This window comes from Bufo gargarizans, chromosome 5 (genome assembly GCF_014858855.1).
Source record: "Bufo gargarizans isolate SCDJY-AF-19 chromosome 5, ASM1485885v1, whole genome shotgun sequence".
NCBI lineage: Eukaryota > Metazoa > Chordata > Amphibia > Anura > Bufonidae > Bufo > Bufo gargarizans.
In genome coordinates this window covers 462,654,372-462,671,627 of record NC_058084.1, presented here as the reverse complement: position 1 = coordinate 462,671,627, position 17,256 = coordinate 462,654,372, and the positions used below count along the sequence as shown (strand labels likewise).

Below are 17,256 nucleotides of genomic sequence, written 5' to 3'. Positions count from 1 at the left end.
CTCCATTGCGTACTGCTACATAACCTAGCAACAAAGCCTGAAAATTCATTAACGAGACTTGCCAAATCAAAACCAGACCTCAACAGGCAAAACAATGCTGATCTTCTACAGCTCTGCAAACCAAGAGGACATGAAACGAGCGTGCTCTGTGACTACACGTGACAGTCTGCTCCATCCTAACTGCGTTACTGGCCTGGTCATTAGTAGAAGTCTCTTTTATATTATTCTAAGTGATTTTAAGAGAGAATTCTGCAAAGTATCAAAAAGGGATCTACATTGTTTTTCCTGCGGATTGTGAAGCACATTCCCAGAAACTCTATGGGGATCCCACATACTCATCTAATCAGCGAACGGTCTGCTCAGTGACACGAGTGCAGAACCTCGGTAAAGTTTCATGCTAAGCCCAATAAGTACAGAGTAATCAATGTTAAAAAGAGCACACTAGTCATGTTTATTGGCCCCTAATGCAGGAGAAAATACAGTAAATTAGTACTGTCTAGTGTTCAAATAACTGCAATAAAGGAAATCTGTCACCACACAGCTCCATATAAAACCATCTTGCATGCCAGATGTGTGCCTTTCAATACATTCAAATGGTGTTTGTCTTATTTTCATCAATGGCCCCATAGTGGAGAAATTAGGCTTTTTATTTTATGTTAATTAGCCCCTGGGAGCAACAGGGGTGGTGTCGTAGTACCTGCCTGCACCCAACACTCGACTCCTTTTCATGCGAGGTTGCACCTCCACAACTTTGACTGAGCTAGGCAGTGAACACGTAACCATCCCTGACCCTGAAGTCTTATGATTACGCTTTCACTTCACTGTCCAGTGCTTGCAATACAGAAGCTAGGCAGCGATAATAATGGGCAGGCTAGGATAGGCTGGGCAGCGATAATAATGGGCAGGCTAGGATAGGCTGGGCAGCGATAATACTGCCTCCTATGTACAAGAATATGACTACTATAATACTGCTCCTATGTACAAGAATATAACTACTATAATACTGCCTCCTATGTACAAGAATATAACTACTATAATACTGCTCCTATGTACAAGAATATAACTACTATAATACTGCTCCTATGTACAAGAATATAACTACTATAATACTGCTCCTATGTACAAGAATATAACTACTATAATACTGCTCCTATGTACAAGAATATAACTACTATAATACTGCTCCTATGTACAGGGATATAACTACTATAATACTGCTTCTATGTACAAGAATATGACTACTATAATACTGCTTCCTATGTACAAGAATATAACTACTATAATACTGCTCCTATGTACAAGAATATAACTACTATAATACTGCTCCTATGTACAAGAATATAACTACTATAATACTGCTCCTATGTACAAGAATATAACTACTATAATACTGCCCCAATGTACAAGAATATAACTACTATAATACTGCTCCTATGTACAAGAATATAACTACTATAATACTGCTCCTATGTGCAAGAATATAACTACTATAATACTGCCTTCTATGTACAAGAATATAACTACTATAATACTGCTCCTATGTACAAGAATATAACTACTATAATACTGATCCTATGTACAAGAATATAGCTACTATAATACTGCTCCTATGTACAGGAATATAACTACTATAATACTGCTCCTATGTACAAGAATATAACTACTATAATACTGCTCCTATGTACAAGAATATAACTACTATAATACTGCTCCTATGTACAAGAATATAACTACTATAATACTGATCCTATGTACAAGAATATAGCTACTATAATACTGCTCCTATGTACAGGAATATAACTACTATAATACTGCTCCTATGTACAAGAATATAACTACTATAATACTGCTCCTATGTATAAAAATATAACTACTATAATACTGCCTCCTATGTACAAGAATATAACTACTATAATACTGCCTCCTATGTACAAGAATATAACTGCTATAATACTGCTCCTATGTATAAAAATATAACTACTATAATACTGCCTCCTATGTACAAGAATATAACTACTATAATACTGCCTCCTATGTACAAGAATATAACTGCTATAATACTGCTCCTATGTATAAAAATATAACTACTATAATACTGCCTCCTATGTACAAGAATATAACTACTATAATACTGCTTCTATGTACAAGAATATAACTACTATAATACTGCCTCCTATGTACAAGAATATAACTACTATAATACTGCTCCTATGTACAAGAATATAACTACTATAATACTGCCTCCTATGTACAAGAATATAACTACTATAATACTGCCTCCTATGTACAGGTCATCATCATTATTATTATTTATACTGTTGGATATGTATGATTTCTGGTAAATGACCATTGTTTCTGTTCATTCAGATTGAATGTATTGTTATGTTTGTTTATACTAATAAAAATTGCCTCCTATGTACAGGAATATAACTGTTATAACACTTCCCTTTTTATGTAAACACTTTTCACTTCTCATAGATCCTAATGGCTTATGCAGATGGAACTCATAAGACGGTTTTATTGCGGTTTGTGTTGTGCACATTGTATTTTGTGTTGCCTGTATATACCGTAATATGTATAGTATATTATATCACTAGAGGAGATGTAGAAGAGCAATCTAAGGATTTCCCCTGTCGCCTCCTTTTTCTGTTAGGTAGGTACCACAGACACTCATAAAGGAGGCTGAGCTATAAGGAACAAGGGGCCCCTATTCTGCATTTGCACCAGGGCCCTCTGTGGACTTCCCTGATTACTGCATCGGCACTAAAGTCATAAAAGAGACAGTGTCTGCCTAGTACTAGTCCGGGAATAGTGACAGCAGTCCGTCCAGTACCCCGTTGCGCAGAGTTACACACGTCTCCACCTAGAAAACTAATTTTCAGGCTAAGAATACCCCTGAGTATGAATAGCTGCTCTGTGTGTGCTGTGTTTGCGCAGGCCGGGGATGCACGCTGCAGAGAGGAACACACCTACTACACCAGCGAGCACTCCCTCTTCCTGGCACTACTGTATATCAGTGCAGCACACTCGCAGGGTCCCAGCACACTGCGCTGCAGCTGCTCCAGAAGTTCCTTCTCTTTGTTCTTGCTGCATCCACCATGGTCCTCTATCACAAGGAGTTCGCCGATGCCGGCCAGAAGTCCGGTCTCCAGATCTGGAGAATTGAGAAAATGGACCTGGTCCCGGTCCCGGAAAGTCTACACGGTAACTTCTACGTGGGAGACGCTTATATCATTCTCCATACCATACTGAAGAGCAACAGCAAATATTACGACCTGCACTACTGGCTCGGTAAGTTTTGCCTTGACTTCGCACAGTCAACGTGTCTATTGAGTGTTTCGTTTGACAGATGTAGCAGAGCCGAATTTGTCGTATACCTCTCTGAGATTGCTTCGCGATAGCTCTCTGAGATAGGATAATGCAGAAGGTTTACCCAGAGTGACATCTAGTAGGGACATAGCACTAGCGAATTACGCTAAGTGACAAACTCAGCTCTGCTACCTCAGCGGGCTTGAAACAATCAGCGGCTGAGAGGGAGAGGTGTGGGCGATGATGATAATCACTTTATCATAGAGGCATGTCATAACTGGAGAGATGGTATAATGAGCTTCACTCCAAGAAATTATCGCGCAGTGCAGAGACGTGTTTGTTGTGCTGCACCAGCATCATCCCTGGAGAATGCAAAGTTATAGCTTTTATTAGCGCGCGGTTATTACATTTCAGCCTGTTATTTCCCAGAGTGATATTATCATCAGCATCGGTTATAGAAAGATGGCGTGAGACAATGGGGACCATGATGTACTTCCCTGCTATGTCTTAAAGGGGTTGTCCTAGATTAGAAACAGCGCCACATCGGCCCATGGGTTGCATCGGGTATTGCAGCTTAGCTGCATTGAACTCCGTGAGCTGCAATACCGCTGTGTCGCTGTTTTAGAATGCTGCACAACCCCTTTAAAGGGGAAAGCCCCTCCGGGGGTCCGGGTACCCCATTAGCTTAAAACACCCTAATAGGACATAGGAAAAGGTCATTTTTGGACATGGTCCATGTTCAAGACATTTCTATTGTGGGGGAAGCGAGATGACCACCCTATGGGAGCCTCAGAATGGTGTTGTCACTATTTATGGTGCAGATGTGACATTTCTCCTCTGGTTTCACCCGCTGGCAATGGGAGCAAGTGACAAGTGACAATCAGGCTGGAAAGATCTTCCGCGTAATAGGCGCCAAAATCTGCATGAACATTCCACCGTCTGAACATACCCAAAGCGGAAAAACTCCCTGGGGGGGGGGGGGAACCCCTGTTACTTTCTGTAACAACCCCTTTAACTGTCCTGTCCTTCTTCACTATTGCAGAGGTCCTGGAAGCTGAGATATGTGGTGCTGCAGGTTCCCCCCTCTGGGCTGCCTCTTCTCCTGTCCCATGCCACCTGTCACCTGCTAAAGTAAATCACTAGTGACCACAGCGCCCCCCACAGGAAGGGCACAAGCAGATCTATAATGTGAGGACTTCAAACAGCTCCCTAGATCTCAGCTTCCTGGGTTTCTATGACTGTATTTACAAAGCCCAAAGTGTGCATCATACATACATCTCTGAGGATGAGACCTCGCTAACTGGTGCACAGGACGTGAGATTTGGGTAGCGAGGCGGGCACCATGCCAAGAAGATAATTCCGTAAAAGACTTGTGGCCAAGAGAGTCCATTGTAGTCATTAATAGAAGACTTTCTTAAAGGAACGGCACAAATAAATCTCTCAGCATCAGCAGTATCATCAGCTGTATACAGAGATGTCAGGGGTAGCTGTATACAGAGATGTCAGGGGTAGCTGTATACAGAGATATCAGGGGTAGCTGTATACAGAGATGTCAGGGGTAGCTGTATACAGAGACGTCAGGGGTAGCTGTATACAATGATGTCAGGGGTAGCTTTATACAGGGACGTCAGGGGTAGCTGTATACAATGATGTCAGGGGTAGCTGAATACAGGGACGTCAAGGGTAGCTTTATACAGGGACGTCAGGGGTAGCTGTATACAGTGACATCAGGGGTAGCTGTATACAGTGATATCAGGGGTAGCTGTATACAGTGACATCAGGGGTAGCTGTATACAGAGACGTCAGGGGTAGCTGTATACAGTGACATCAGGGGTAGCTGTATACGGTGATGTCAGGGGTAGCTGTATACAGTGACATCAGGGATAGCTGTATACAGTAACGTCATGGATAGCTGTATACAGTGATGTCAGGGGTAGCTGTATACAGTGACATCAGGGGTAGCTGTATACAGGGACGTCAGGGGTAGCTGTATACAGAGATGTCAGGGGTAGCTGTATACAGTGATGTCAGGGGTAGCTGTATACAGAGATGTCAGGGGTAGCTGTATACAGTGACGTCAGGGGTAGCTGTATACAGTGATGTCAGGGGTAGCTGTATACAGAGATGTCAGGGGTAGCTGCATACAGAGATGTCAGGGGTAGCTGTATACAGTGATGTCAGGGGTAGCTGTATACAGTGATGTCAGGGGTAGCTGTATACAGTAACGTCATGGATAGCTGTATACAGAGATGTCAGGGGTAGCTGTATACAGTGATGTCAGGGGTAGCTGTATACAGTAACGTCATGGATAGCTGTATACAGAGATGTCAGGGGTAGCTGTATACAGTGACGTCGGGGGTAGCTGTATACAGAGATGTCAGGGGTAGCTGTATACAGTGATGTCAGGGGTAGCTGTATACAGTAACGTCATAGATAGCTGTATACAGTGACATCAGGGGTAGCTGTATACAGTGACATCAGGGGTAGCTGTATACAGAGATGTCAGGGGTAGCTGTATACAGTGACGTCAGGGATAGCTGTATACAGTAACGTCATGGATAGCTGTATACAGTGATGTCAGGGGTAGCTGTATACAGTAACGTCATAGATAGCTGTATACAGTGACATCAGGGGTAGCTGTATACAGTGACATCAGGGGTAGCTGTATACAGAGATGTCAGGGGTAGCTGTTTACAGTAACGTCATGGATAGCTGTATACAGAGATGTCAGGGGTAGCTGTATACAGGGACGTCAGGGGTAGCTGTATGACTGAGGGCTCAGTGTAATATATACATGAGGCAGGGCTGTATGTGCACTGGATGTCATTCACATTGTGTATACACAAACATGACTCCGATAGCTGTAGACCTGCAGTGCTCTGCACCTTCTGATATAATCACAACTTGCATCCAATGGCAAACTCAGCACTGCTACAACTTGTGCATGAATGGATGTGAACGAAGAGGTAGCAGAGCTGAATTTGCGCTTGCATTGTTTGTGCACTGAAATGAAAACATTCCTGCAGAAATGAGGAGGAGAGTTAAGCGCAGTCTGGTCTGAGGGCTATATTTATATAAGGGGTCTCTATTTTATTAGGGGCTTGGATCAGGGGTCTGTATTTATTTAGGGGGTCTGGGGTCTGATCAGGGTTAGTCAGGGGTTTGTATTAGTTGAAGATGTCTGGTCTGGGGTCTATATTAGTTTAGAGGGTTTGTTGTGGGGTCTATATTTATTTCAGGGAGTTGGTCAGGGGTCTGTATTAGCTTATGGGGTTTTAGTCTGGAGTCTGTATTAGTTGACGGAGTCTGGTCTGGGGTCTATATTTGTTTCATGGGCCTGTACTTTGGGTTGTGATGCCTGGAGTCATATACATTTCTTGTAATTCCCTTGCCATAGACTGGGGGGTGCCCTATATAATGGGTGGAGCATATAGTAAACTTTTTGCCTAATACGGGACAATTCTGCATATCCCCGATGTGTGGTTGTCTAGGCCAGTACGTTTTAGTATTTCGTCATACGTTGCATGTACTCTACTATGTCCCAGGGCTTGTGTGGTTGTGGTTTTTCTATTCTTGCTGTAATAAAACTTCCTCTTATACAAGATAGAGGAACTGGAATTGTGACCCGAGCCTTATCTGGCGCTAGTAATTTGTAGCTATCAACAGCACCATTTGCTTTGAATTTTTGAATTTTGACCCCTGGACTTTCACGCTGCAGTGGAGCACAGTCTGGAGCCTGTGGATAAGCAGATGCAGGGATATCACCATGCTACATACAATACATTCTACAGCTACAATGTATCAAACAACTGTGCAGCCATATAGCGCTCAAAACACAACACATCGCCCAGATACCACCACCACCACAGAGGCCCTCCGTGGGTCACATTCTAGATATTTGCTGATGCTGGTTTTATCAGGGGTTGTCACCCACACATTGTAGTGACCTACAGCATCACATCAGAAATAAACTACCGTAATAGAACTACGACGATGATCATGTGATGTATGAATAATGCAAACCGTGTGTGTGGAAACCGTGACATCGATGTCACACGTGATGTCCAAACAACCCGTGTAACTGAATGGACAGAAGCAAAGACGCCGATACTTTGTTATCAGTCGGCAGCAGGTGGTTTACTACTGTCATTGACGAGTGCACTACTAGGCGAGGCGATACCACACTGCGATGGGATAGGAATCCATTTTGCAGGGAGTGGAATTAATAGAATTTGGTTTTGTGGCCCTTGTTCAGAGGCAGCTGCAGTTATGAGGCGGACGGATACTTGCTGAGCCTATTCTAAGCACTATGTGACGCTATTATTTATGCACTGCATAGCTCTGTTATTTTACATGGGGATGTATTTCGGCACTCTCTGATGATACTCTTTCGGTATTATTTTTGGTGCTGTATAGCTCAGTTATTTGGTTACTATATGATGGTATATTGTTGTTTGGGCACTAGATAAAGGTATATTGCTTGGGCACTACGTGGTGCTATTATTTAAAGGGGTCACCTCTCCTGACTTGTCAGTTTCATCAGCTACTTACTTTCCCCATGTAACAACCATTTCTATGACTCTATGTTGTGCCATTCCCCTATTACTCCTCCGACAAATTTTTGACGTTTTTTTTTTGTCCAAAATAAACTTTATATATTGAAGGAGTTCTTCTCCACTTTGGAAATCTGCAGTATAAACTGAACTACGCAGCAATAATCTGATCACAAAGTGCCCTCCTGCTGGGACCCCAGCGATCTCCTGCAGTCTGTAGAGGGAAACCTGGTGGTCAGTTATCTGCAGCGCCTCCACAGGGGAAATTCATTATTGCACACGGTCCTTTCATATCAATGGATGTTCTGCATAATGCAGGACAGGACGGGTCCTCCAGAGCGAGAGACGCTCCTTGTAACCGCTCTCCGCTCCCAAAGATAAGGATCCCATTCAGAGGACCACCTTCTATTACCCCGGAATTCCCTAAAAGGGTGTATGAAAATGGGATTTTTAAAGTGGGCCACCCATTAAGGCTAAGTTCACACATCAGTTATGTGGTACTGGTCAGGTATTTCCATCAGTTATTGTGAGCCAAAATCAGTAGCGAGATCAGGTACAAAGGTAAAATGTCCTCCTCTCCTGTGTTTTTGACCCGCACCTGGTTTTGGCTCCTAATAACTGATGGAAATAACTGAAGTGTGAACTCAGCCTAAGGCCTCCTGGACACGACCGTATGGCTTTTTCAGTGTTTTGCGGTCACAGATCCGTTGTTCCGTTTTTTGTTCAGTTTTTTGTTTCCATTTCTGTTCCGTTTTTCCGTTCCATTTTTGCATATGGCATATACAATATACAGTAATTACATAGATAAAATTGGTCTGGGCATAACATTTTCAATAGATGGTTCCGCAAAAAATGGAATGGAAACGAAGACATACGGATGCATTTCCGTATGTGTTCCGTTTTTGTGCGGACCCATTGACTTGAATGGAGCCACGGAACGTGATTTGCTGGCAATAATAGGACATGTTCTATCTTTAAATGGAACGGAAAAACGGAAATACAGAAACGGAATGCATACGGAGTACATTCCGTATTTTTTTGCGGAACCATTGAAATGGATGGTTCCGTATACGGACCGTATACGGAACGCAAAAAACGGCCAGTAAACGGGGAAAAAAAACTGTTGTGTGCAGGAGGCCTAAGTTAGGGCACTTTCACACTTGCGGCAGAGGATTCCGGCAGGCAGTTCCGTCGCCGGAACTGCCTGCCGGATCCAGCAATCTGGACGCAAACTGATGGCATTTGTCAGACGGATCCGGATGCGGATCCATCTGACAAATGCATTGCAATACCGCATCCGTCTCTCCAGTGTCATCCGGAAAAACGGATCCAGTAATATTCTTTTTTTTTTGCATTTTTAAAGGTCTGCGGATGCGCAGACCAGAAAGCCGGGTCCGTTTTGCCAGGACACTTAATACCGGATCTGGCACTAATACACTTGAATGTAAATTAATGCCGGATCCGGTATTCCGGCAACTGATCAGTATTTTTAGCCGGAGAGAAAACTGCAGCATGCTGCGGTATTTTCTCCATCCAAAAAAACGTAAGAGGGACTGAACTGATGCATCCTGAACGGATTGCTCTCCATTCAGAATGCATTAGGATAAAACTGATCCGTTTATTTCCGGTATTGAGCCCCTAAGACGGAACTCTATGCTGGGGAAACAAAGTGTGAAAGTACCCTTACAAGTGACTTTGCCGTATCCCAATATTAACATGTTACATTGTATCATAACTAGTAATGTAAGGACCTTTCTTGCCTCCTCCATCTTAAGGGGGTCTTCTTAGGTCTATTTTTACTTTTATCCTTAAAAATATTCCACATTTTCCTCCATAGGGAAGGAATGCTCTCAAGATGAAAGCACGTCAGCCGCCATTTTCACTGTGCAAATGGATGACTATCTTGGAGGAAAGCCCATTCAGTACAGAGAACTACAAGGCTACGAATCCAGTGTGTTTGTTGGATATTTCAAAGGAGGGATTAAGTATAAGGTACAGTGAGTTCAGCCATTCTTCTTCTCACTCTGGTCTTGGGGTTCTTACAGAGGAAGACTGCCCGATATATGTGCTACCCAATACCCAGCATCCCACCATCGATAGTCAGTGCTACCATGTATAGCGCCTCCAAGAATAGTCCTTCTGAGAGGATCGGTCACCAGACTGGGCTTTTATTGATAGGATTTGGAACCCTTAATGCAGAGAATAGTACCCCATGAATGTTCTTTGGTGGTTTGGGGCAGAGAAAGTGTTAATACCAGTATCCATAGTGGTCTAGGGCAGAGAAAGGATTAATGCTAGTATTTAGAGTGGTATAGGGCAGAAAAAAGGGTTAATTCCAGTGTCCAAAATGGCGTAGGAAAGAAAAAGAGTTAATATCAGTATCCCTGGTTATCTAGGGCAGAGAAAGGGTTAATGCCAGTATCCAAAGTGGTTAGGAAAGAGAAAATAATAATATCATTATTCCTGGTGGTCTGGGGCAGAGAAAGGGTTAATTTCAGTATCCATAGTTGTCTAAGGAATAGATAGGGTTAATATCGGTATCCCTGGTGGTCTAGGGCAGAGAAAGGGTTAATGTCAGTATTCAAAGTGGTTAGGAAAGAGAAAAGAATAATGTCAGTTTTCCTGGTGGTCTGGGGCAGAGAAAGGGTTTTTCAGTATCCATATTTGTCTAAAGAATAGATAGGGTTAATTTCAGTATCCCTAGTGGTCTAGGGCAGAGAAAGGGTTAATGTCAGTATCCATAAGGGTCTAAGAAATAGAAAATCTTAATGTCAGTATCCCTGGTGGTCTAGGGCAGAGAAGGGGTTAATGTCAGTACCCATAGTGGTTTGGTATAATGTAATGACAATAAAATGCATATATGGAACCGGGAGCTAAGGAAGAAACGTTTTTTTAATTCTTTATTTATTAAATTTAGCAATTACAATACAATAAAAAAACAAAAACCCCTCTCTAATCCCCAAAGCCCTAACCTGCCGCCTGTTCAGAACTGTTTATAAAAAACAATATAAAACAATAGTATGAAATGTGGACGTAAACTGTGGAGTATTTCAGCGGCGGTCTCTACGTGTTTCACAGCGTCCTTACTGGTCACCTGGAAGCATAACAGAGCTCGGGCAAGAAGAGATGCTCTGCAGAGGACCATGTCCAAAATAGTTCTAAAATGTGTATAACAGTGAAGCTACAAATAGTGAAAGGAACTCGTGTAACACTTTGTGAATGAAATGTATAGATCAGGCTGCTTTCACACTGACGTTTTGGTTTCCGTTTATGAGATCCGTTCAGGGCTCTCACACGCGGTCCAAAACGGATCAGTTTTGCCCTAATGCATTCTGAATGGAAAAGGATCCGCTCAGAAGGCATCGGTTTGCCTCCGTTCAGTCTCCCTCCGATTAGTCACCATTCTGCTCTGAAGGAGGACACGCTTGCAGCGTTTTGTTGTCCGCTTGACGAAGTGGAGCCAAACGGATCCGTCCTGGCACACAATGTAAGTCAATGGGGACGGATCCGTTTTCTCTGCCACAATAGAAAACGGATCCGTCTCCCATTGACTTTCAATGGAGTTCATGACGGGTCCATCTTGGCAATGTTACAGATAATACAACCGGAGCCGTTCATGACGGATGCATGCGGTTGTATTATTGTAATGGATCCGTTTTTGCAGATCCATGACGGATCCGCCCAAAACACGAGTGTGAAAGTAGCCTAAGTTACAACATGGAAGACAAGAAGTGATAAAGGGATAGGGTGTGAAACAACCTACTGTTCAGATGGGTCTGTGTGTTAAATGATGTGAACAAAACCTGAAAATGTTCCCCCAAAAAAGAGGATCACTGTAAGCTGATGAGAGAAGACGTCCACGGATCCTCTACTATTAATACAGAAAATCAAAAGAAAAGAATTAGAAGGTAAAAACAATGAATAAGCAGTGATATAAAAATGACAAAATTTCTTGGAAGCAAAACTGTATAGTGGAAGACAAGTCCCAATAGGGCAATTACGATAAATCCATTTTGAGGTCCACAAAACACGGATACCGTCCATGTGCGTCCTGCATTTTGCCCATTCTGCAGGTCACGCCCTGTGTTAAAAAGGCATATTCTTGTCCGCAAAATGGACATGTTCTATTTTTTTGGCAGGATGGTGGAATGGGCATACGGCTGCTCAATCTCTGAGTGGGTGCAGTGAGGGGTGCCTCCAGACAGAGGTTGCTGACCCTGATGGCCTGGGTACATGGCGCTCACACACTGATGAAGCCATGGAAGCGCCGCCGCTCAGGATACATCTACATCCCTTAATTGAATGATTATAAGGGTTGTCCGGGTTCAGAGCTGAACTCGGCCATATCCCCATTTTCACCCCTCTGACCTGAGCATAGGAGTGTTTCATGCTCCGATGCTCTCCTTTGCCCTGTAGGGTGGCCAGACGTCCGGTTTTGGGCCAGACGTCCGGATTTAGGCTCCTGGTCGTCCGTCCAGCGCAAGGCCAGGACGGACGACAAGAAGTCCTCCTTTTTTTGTGGTTACACGGGTGATGGCAGTTGGCACGGGTCAGGATGGCTTTACGTATCCCCATCACTGGGAGCAGGGCCTGGCAGCATGTCCGGACCGCACAGTGCGCCGTATGATGTGACGTCACAACGTCATCAGTGCGTGGCACGTCCGACGTGTACCTTTAGTTCAGGCGGGAGCGGCTGCGGAGCGTGGGTGCCACTCTGATCAATGCTCACTGGCACTGTCCACGATTCCACGCTGGTCCAGGCCGTCCAGTGCTTGAAGAGCCAGCAGAATCAGCACTCAGCCCACTAGGCACAAGGTTAGCACAGATCCCACTGCCCAGGTACTCACAGGACTATATATCTGAGTATAAATTATATCTGGACTAAGCTGGAATAACCTGGGCATCATCTGGATATCAACTAGGACTAGGACTGTGGAAAGGGTTAAATCTGCAGTTTCTCACTGCTTCATGGACAGAGTCCCTGGGAATGACCCTAGCGGGGCCCCTTTTCTCTTTATTGCACAAAGAAAATATTACTTAAAATATACGATAGTTATTTTAAGCAACAAAGTAGCAAATGACTGGAAGAGACGTCCATTGGGTATAAAATGGTTAACACGCAGCAGTAAACAGATCATAAAAACTCTAGACTCCAGGGTTGAAAGGGTTCATTGTTGCAGCAGAAGAACGTTGTGTGGGCAAATCAGCAAACTGACATTTAACGGCCAAGAAATAAATTCTGACCACATCAGCCTGAGAGCAGTATCGGATCCTCATCATCCTCAGATAAAAAGGCTCTGCACCGAATGCTGTCCACATTATAACCCTCAACATGTGTCTGCGAAATGCCCCATAGACATCCACTCCCCTCCCCCCCATACAGTGAGAACATGCATCCATTTTTTAGGTCAGTTTTGCTGAAGTCTTCATTGAGGGTGCCTGCCGTATGTAAGGTACAGACAAATAAATAGGGTGACAAACAAAAACCATTACAGCCCCCCCAGTGTTGCTTGTACATATCATCATGGGAAAGGACAGGACCGGTGATTGTCGCCCTCCACCCATATATCATACAAAGGGTAGCTGCTCATGGAACTTTAAAGGGAACCTGTTACATTCGACATGACATCTGAGCTGCAGGCAGCATGTTATAGAGCAGGAGGAGCTGAGCAGATTGATATATAGTTTTATAGGAAAAAACTTGTACATTTTACATTTGTATTTCTGCTCATTCTGAGGAGGTGGGCCTATCAGTGATTGACAGCCTTCCCTCTATGAGTGTGTATACAGAGAAAGCTGTCATTCACTGATAGCTCCACCTCCTGGACTTCAAAGCCCAGAATGAGCAGGAATACAAATGGAAAAAGTACAGATTTTACTGAATCTTTTCCCATAAAACTACAAACCGGATTCCCAAAAAGTTGGGACACTATACAAATCGTGAATAAAAAATTAATGCAATGATGTGGAGGCGCCAACTTCTAATATTTTATTCAGAATAGAACATAAATCACGGAACAAAAGTTTAAACTGAGAAAATGTACCATTTTAAGGGAAAATATGTTGAATCAGAATTTCATGGTGTCAACAAATCCCCAAAAAGTTGGGACAAGGCCATTTTCACCACTGTGTGGCATCTCCCCTTCTTCTTACAACACCCAACAGACGTCTGGGGACCGAGGAGACCAGTTTCTCAAGTTTAGAAATAGGAATGCTCTTCCATTCTTGTCTAATACAGGCCTCTAACTGTTCAATCGCCTTGGGCCTTCTTTGTTGCACCTTCCTCTTTATGATGCGCCAAATGTTCTCTATAGGTGAAAGATCTGGACTGCAGACCGGCCATTTCAGTACCCGGATCCTTCTCCTACGCAGCCATGATGTTGTGATTGATGCAGAATGTGGTCTGGCATTATCTTGTTGAAAAATGCAGGGTCTTCCCTGAAAGTGATGACGTCCGGATGGGAGCAGATGTTGTTCTAGAACCTGAATATATTTTTCTGCATTGATGGTGCCTTTCCAGACATGCCAGCTGCCCATGCCACACGCACTCATGCAACCCCATACCATCAGAGATGCAGACTTCTGAACTGGGCGTTGATAACAACTTGGGTTGTCCTTGTCCTCTTTGGTCCGGATGACATGGCGTCCCAGATTTCCAAAAAGAACTTTGAATCGTGACTCGTCTGACCACAGAACAGTCTTCCATTTTGCCACACTCCATTTTAAATGATCCCTGGCCCAGTGAAAACGTCTGAGCTTGTGGATCTTGCTTAGAAATGGCTTCTTCTTGGCACTGTAGAGTTTCAGCTGGCAGCGGCGGATGGCACGGTGGATTGTGTTCACTGACAATGGTTTCTGGAAGTATTCCTGAGCCCATTCTGTGATTTCCTTTACAGTAGCATTCCTGTTTGTGGTGCAGTGTCGTTTAAGGGCCCGGAGATCACGGGGGTTTCCAGTATGGTTTTACGGCCTTGACCCTTACGCACAGAGATTGTTCCAGATCCTCTGAATCTTCGGATGATGTTATGCACAGTTAATGATGATAGATGCAAAGTCTTTGCAATGTTTCGCTGGGTAACACCTTTCTGATATTGCTCCACTATCTTTCTGCGCAACATTGTGGGAATTGGTGATCCTCTACCCATCTTGGCTTCTGAGAGACACTGCCACTCTGAGAAGCTCTTTTTATACCCAATCATGTTGCCAATTGACCTAATTAGTGTTAATTGGTCTTCCAGCTCTTCGTTATGCTCAAATTTACTTTTTCCAGCCTCTTATTGCTACTTGTCCCAACTTTTTGGGGATTTGTTGACACCGTGAAAATTTGAATCAACTTATTTTTCCTTTAAAATGATACATTTACTCGGATTAAACGTTTGATCCGTCATCTACTGTCTATTACACATAAAATATTGACATTTGCCATCTCCACATCATTGCATTCAGTTTTTATTCACAATTTGTTTAGTGTCCCAACTTTTTTGGAATCCGGTTTGTATATATCAATCTGCTCAGCTCCTCCTGCTCGATAACATGCTGCCTGCAGATTACACTGTATTTTCAAGGTAACCGGTTCCCTTTAAGGGGCTATTAGGAAAACCTTTTCCTACAGCCTACTAGAGAATTTGGGGTAATAGAGGGGTGCCCTCTGTTCAGGATCCTCAACTCTTGTCCAGACTAGACAGTGGCTGCTAACAATGCCTCTTGCCTGTAACAACTAATTGATATAAATGGACACTGTTTAATACTTCGTTCCTCCTGTGGCGGACCTGCAGAAAAATTGAACACTTACTGCCAGGTCTCTCCGCTGATTAAATCTGATCGTTGCAGGATATCTTGTGATCACCTTATTCTTAAGGAGCTTTCTAACAAGTAGGGACCATCCAAAGTTGTTCTGTATTCATACACGTTCACACAGTGTGCAGTCTGACATTCAGCATAAACCATTCCTGTCTTCCAAATAAGAGGACTGTTCTTTGTTGTCTAACTTGTTTATTGGTAAAACAGGATTGTTGATTGGCAAAAGAGGATTGTTTGGTAAAACTACAAGAATACAAATAGCATGTATAAGTATAACTTATAGAATAGCATGTACTGTAACATTTGTATAACACTGGAACACATGGTGAAATGGCTGCCTGTACATAAGATTACATGTCTAGCTAACAGTAGTAACAACTCCCTGAGTAGCAATTACAACTGACTGAACAACTCTGCATAACATAATATCCCTGAAACAAAGGTAGATCTCTCACCAGATATGCTTTTACAAGGATGGAAGCGTTTGAGAAGGAGACATGCATACGACAGCAATGCTGATGTGTCCTGGTGACTGGAGACTTCTCTTTCCCAGCATGTTTTGCACTTCCAAAATGCTTTGCACCACCCACAATGCAGCAGTCTTAGTAACAGGAAAAACAAAGAGTAATACAATTTAGCACCGCTAAAACTAGCACACTAATCACTACAGAAATACCAAAACTGAGGCAGACGTGATCTGTAATGATTCTCAAACTTTCCTGGGCAGAACAAAAGTAGAAAACTTCTCTTTTAACATTATCAATTCTCAGGATAGCTCAGAGTGGAGGACACCCATACACATTAGATGATCATCAGACACCATGAAATATAGCAACACCAATGTTATCATATACTGTTATTTTTTTTAAAAAAACAAATACCTTAACTTATCCCATTATATTGAATTTCAGGCTGGTGGAGTGGCATCTGGTTTCACGCATGTGGTGACTAATGACCTCACTGCCCAACGTCTATTTCATATCAAAGGTCGAAGAGTGGTGAGAGCAACAGAGGTTCCTCTTAACTGGTCCAGCTTCAACAGTGGAGACTGCTTCATCATTGATCTGGGATCTGTAAGTGAGAAGGATGAGAACTGCTGCGCTTCTATGTTTTTGAAAAAAACATTCTGTTATTGAAAAAAACTATCCTATACCTACCTAATCTTCTTTCTAATAATAAGTGAAACTTTACCAGATTACTCTGTCATACTTACTGCTTACAGTTATAGCAATAGTTATCCCTCTTTCTTGATGAAATACATGAAAATGTTTCACATGTAAGATTTTATATCTACCATAATACTGCCTCCTATGTACAAGAATACAACTACTATAATACTGCCTTCTATGTACAAGAATATAACTACTATAATACTGCTCCTATGTACAAGAATATAACTACTATAATACTGCTCCTATGTACAAGAATATAACTACTATAATACTGCTCCTATGTACAAGAATATAACAACTATAATACTTCTCCTATGTACAAGAATATAACTACTATAATACTGCCTTCTATGTACAAGAATATAACTACTATAATACTGCTGCTATGTAAAAGAATATAACTACTATAAAACTGCCTCCTA

The 17,256-nt window shown here is 42.8% G+C and overlaps 1 protein-coding gene across 1 annotated transcript in view; it reads left to right on the top strand.

Annotated features, from left to right (window-relative positions):
* The first annotated feature begins 3,010 nt into the window (after positions 1-3,010).
* SCIN (scinderin) overlaps positions 3,011-17,256 on the top strand; it is a 139,822-nt gene continuing 125,576 nt past the window's right edge. Inside the window, exons 1-3 of the mRNA XM_044293273.1 lie at positions 3,011-3,291; positions 9,700-9,854; positions 16,574-16,735. Coding sequence (XP_044149208.1) covers positions 3,099-3,291; positions 9,700-9,854; positions 16,574-16,735 — 510 coding nt within the window. The 5' untranslated portion in view covers positions 3,011-3,098. The remainder of the gene's footprint in view (positions 3,292-9,699; positions 9,855-16,573; positions 16,736-17,256) is intronic.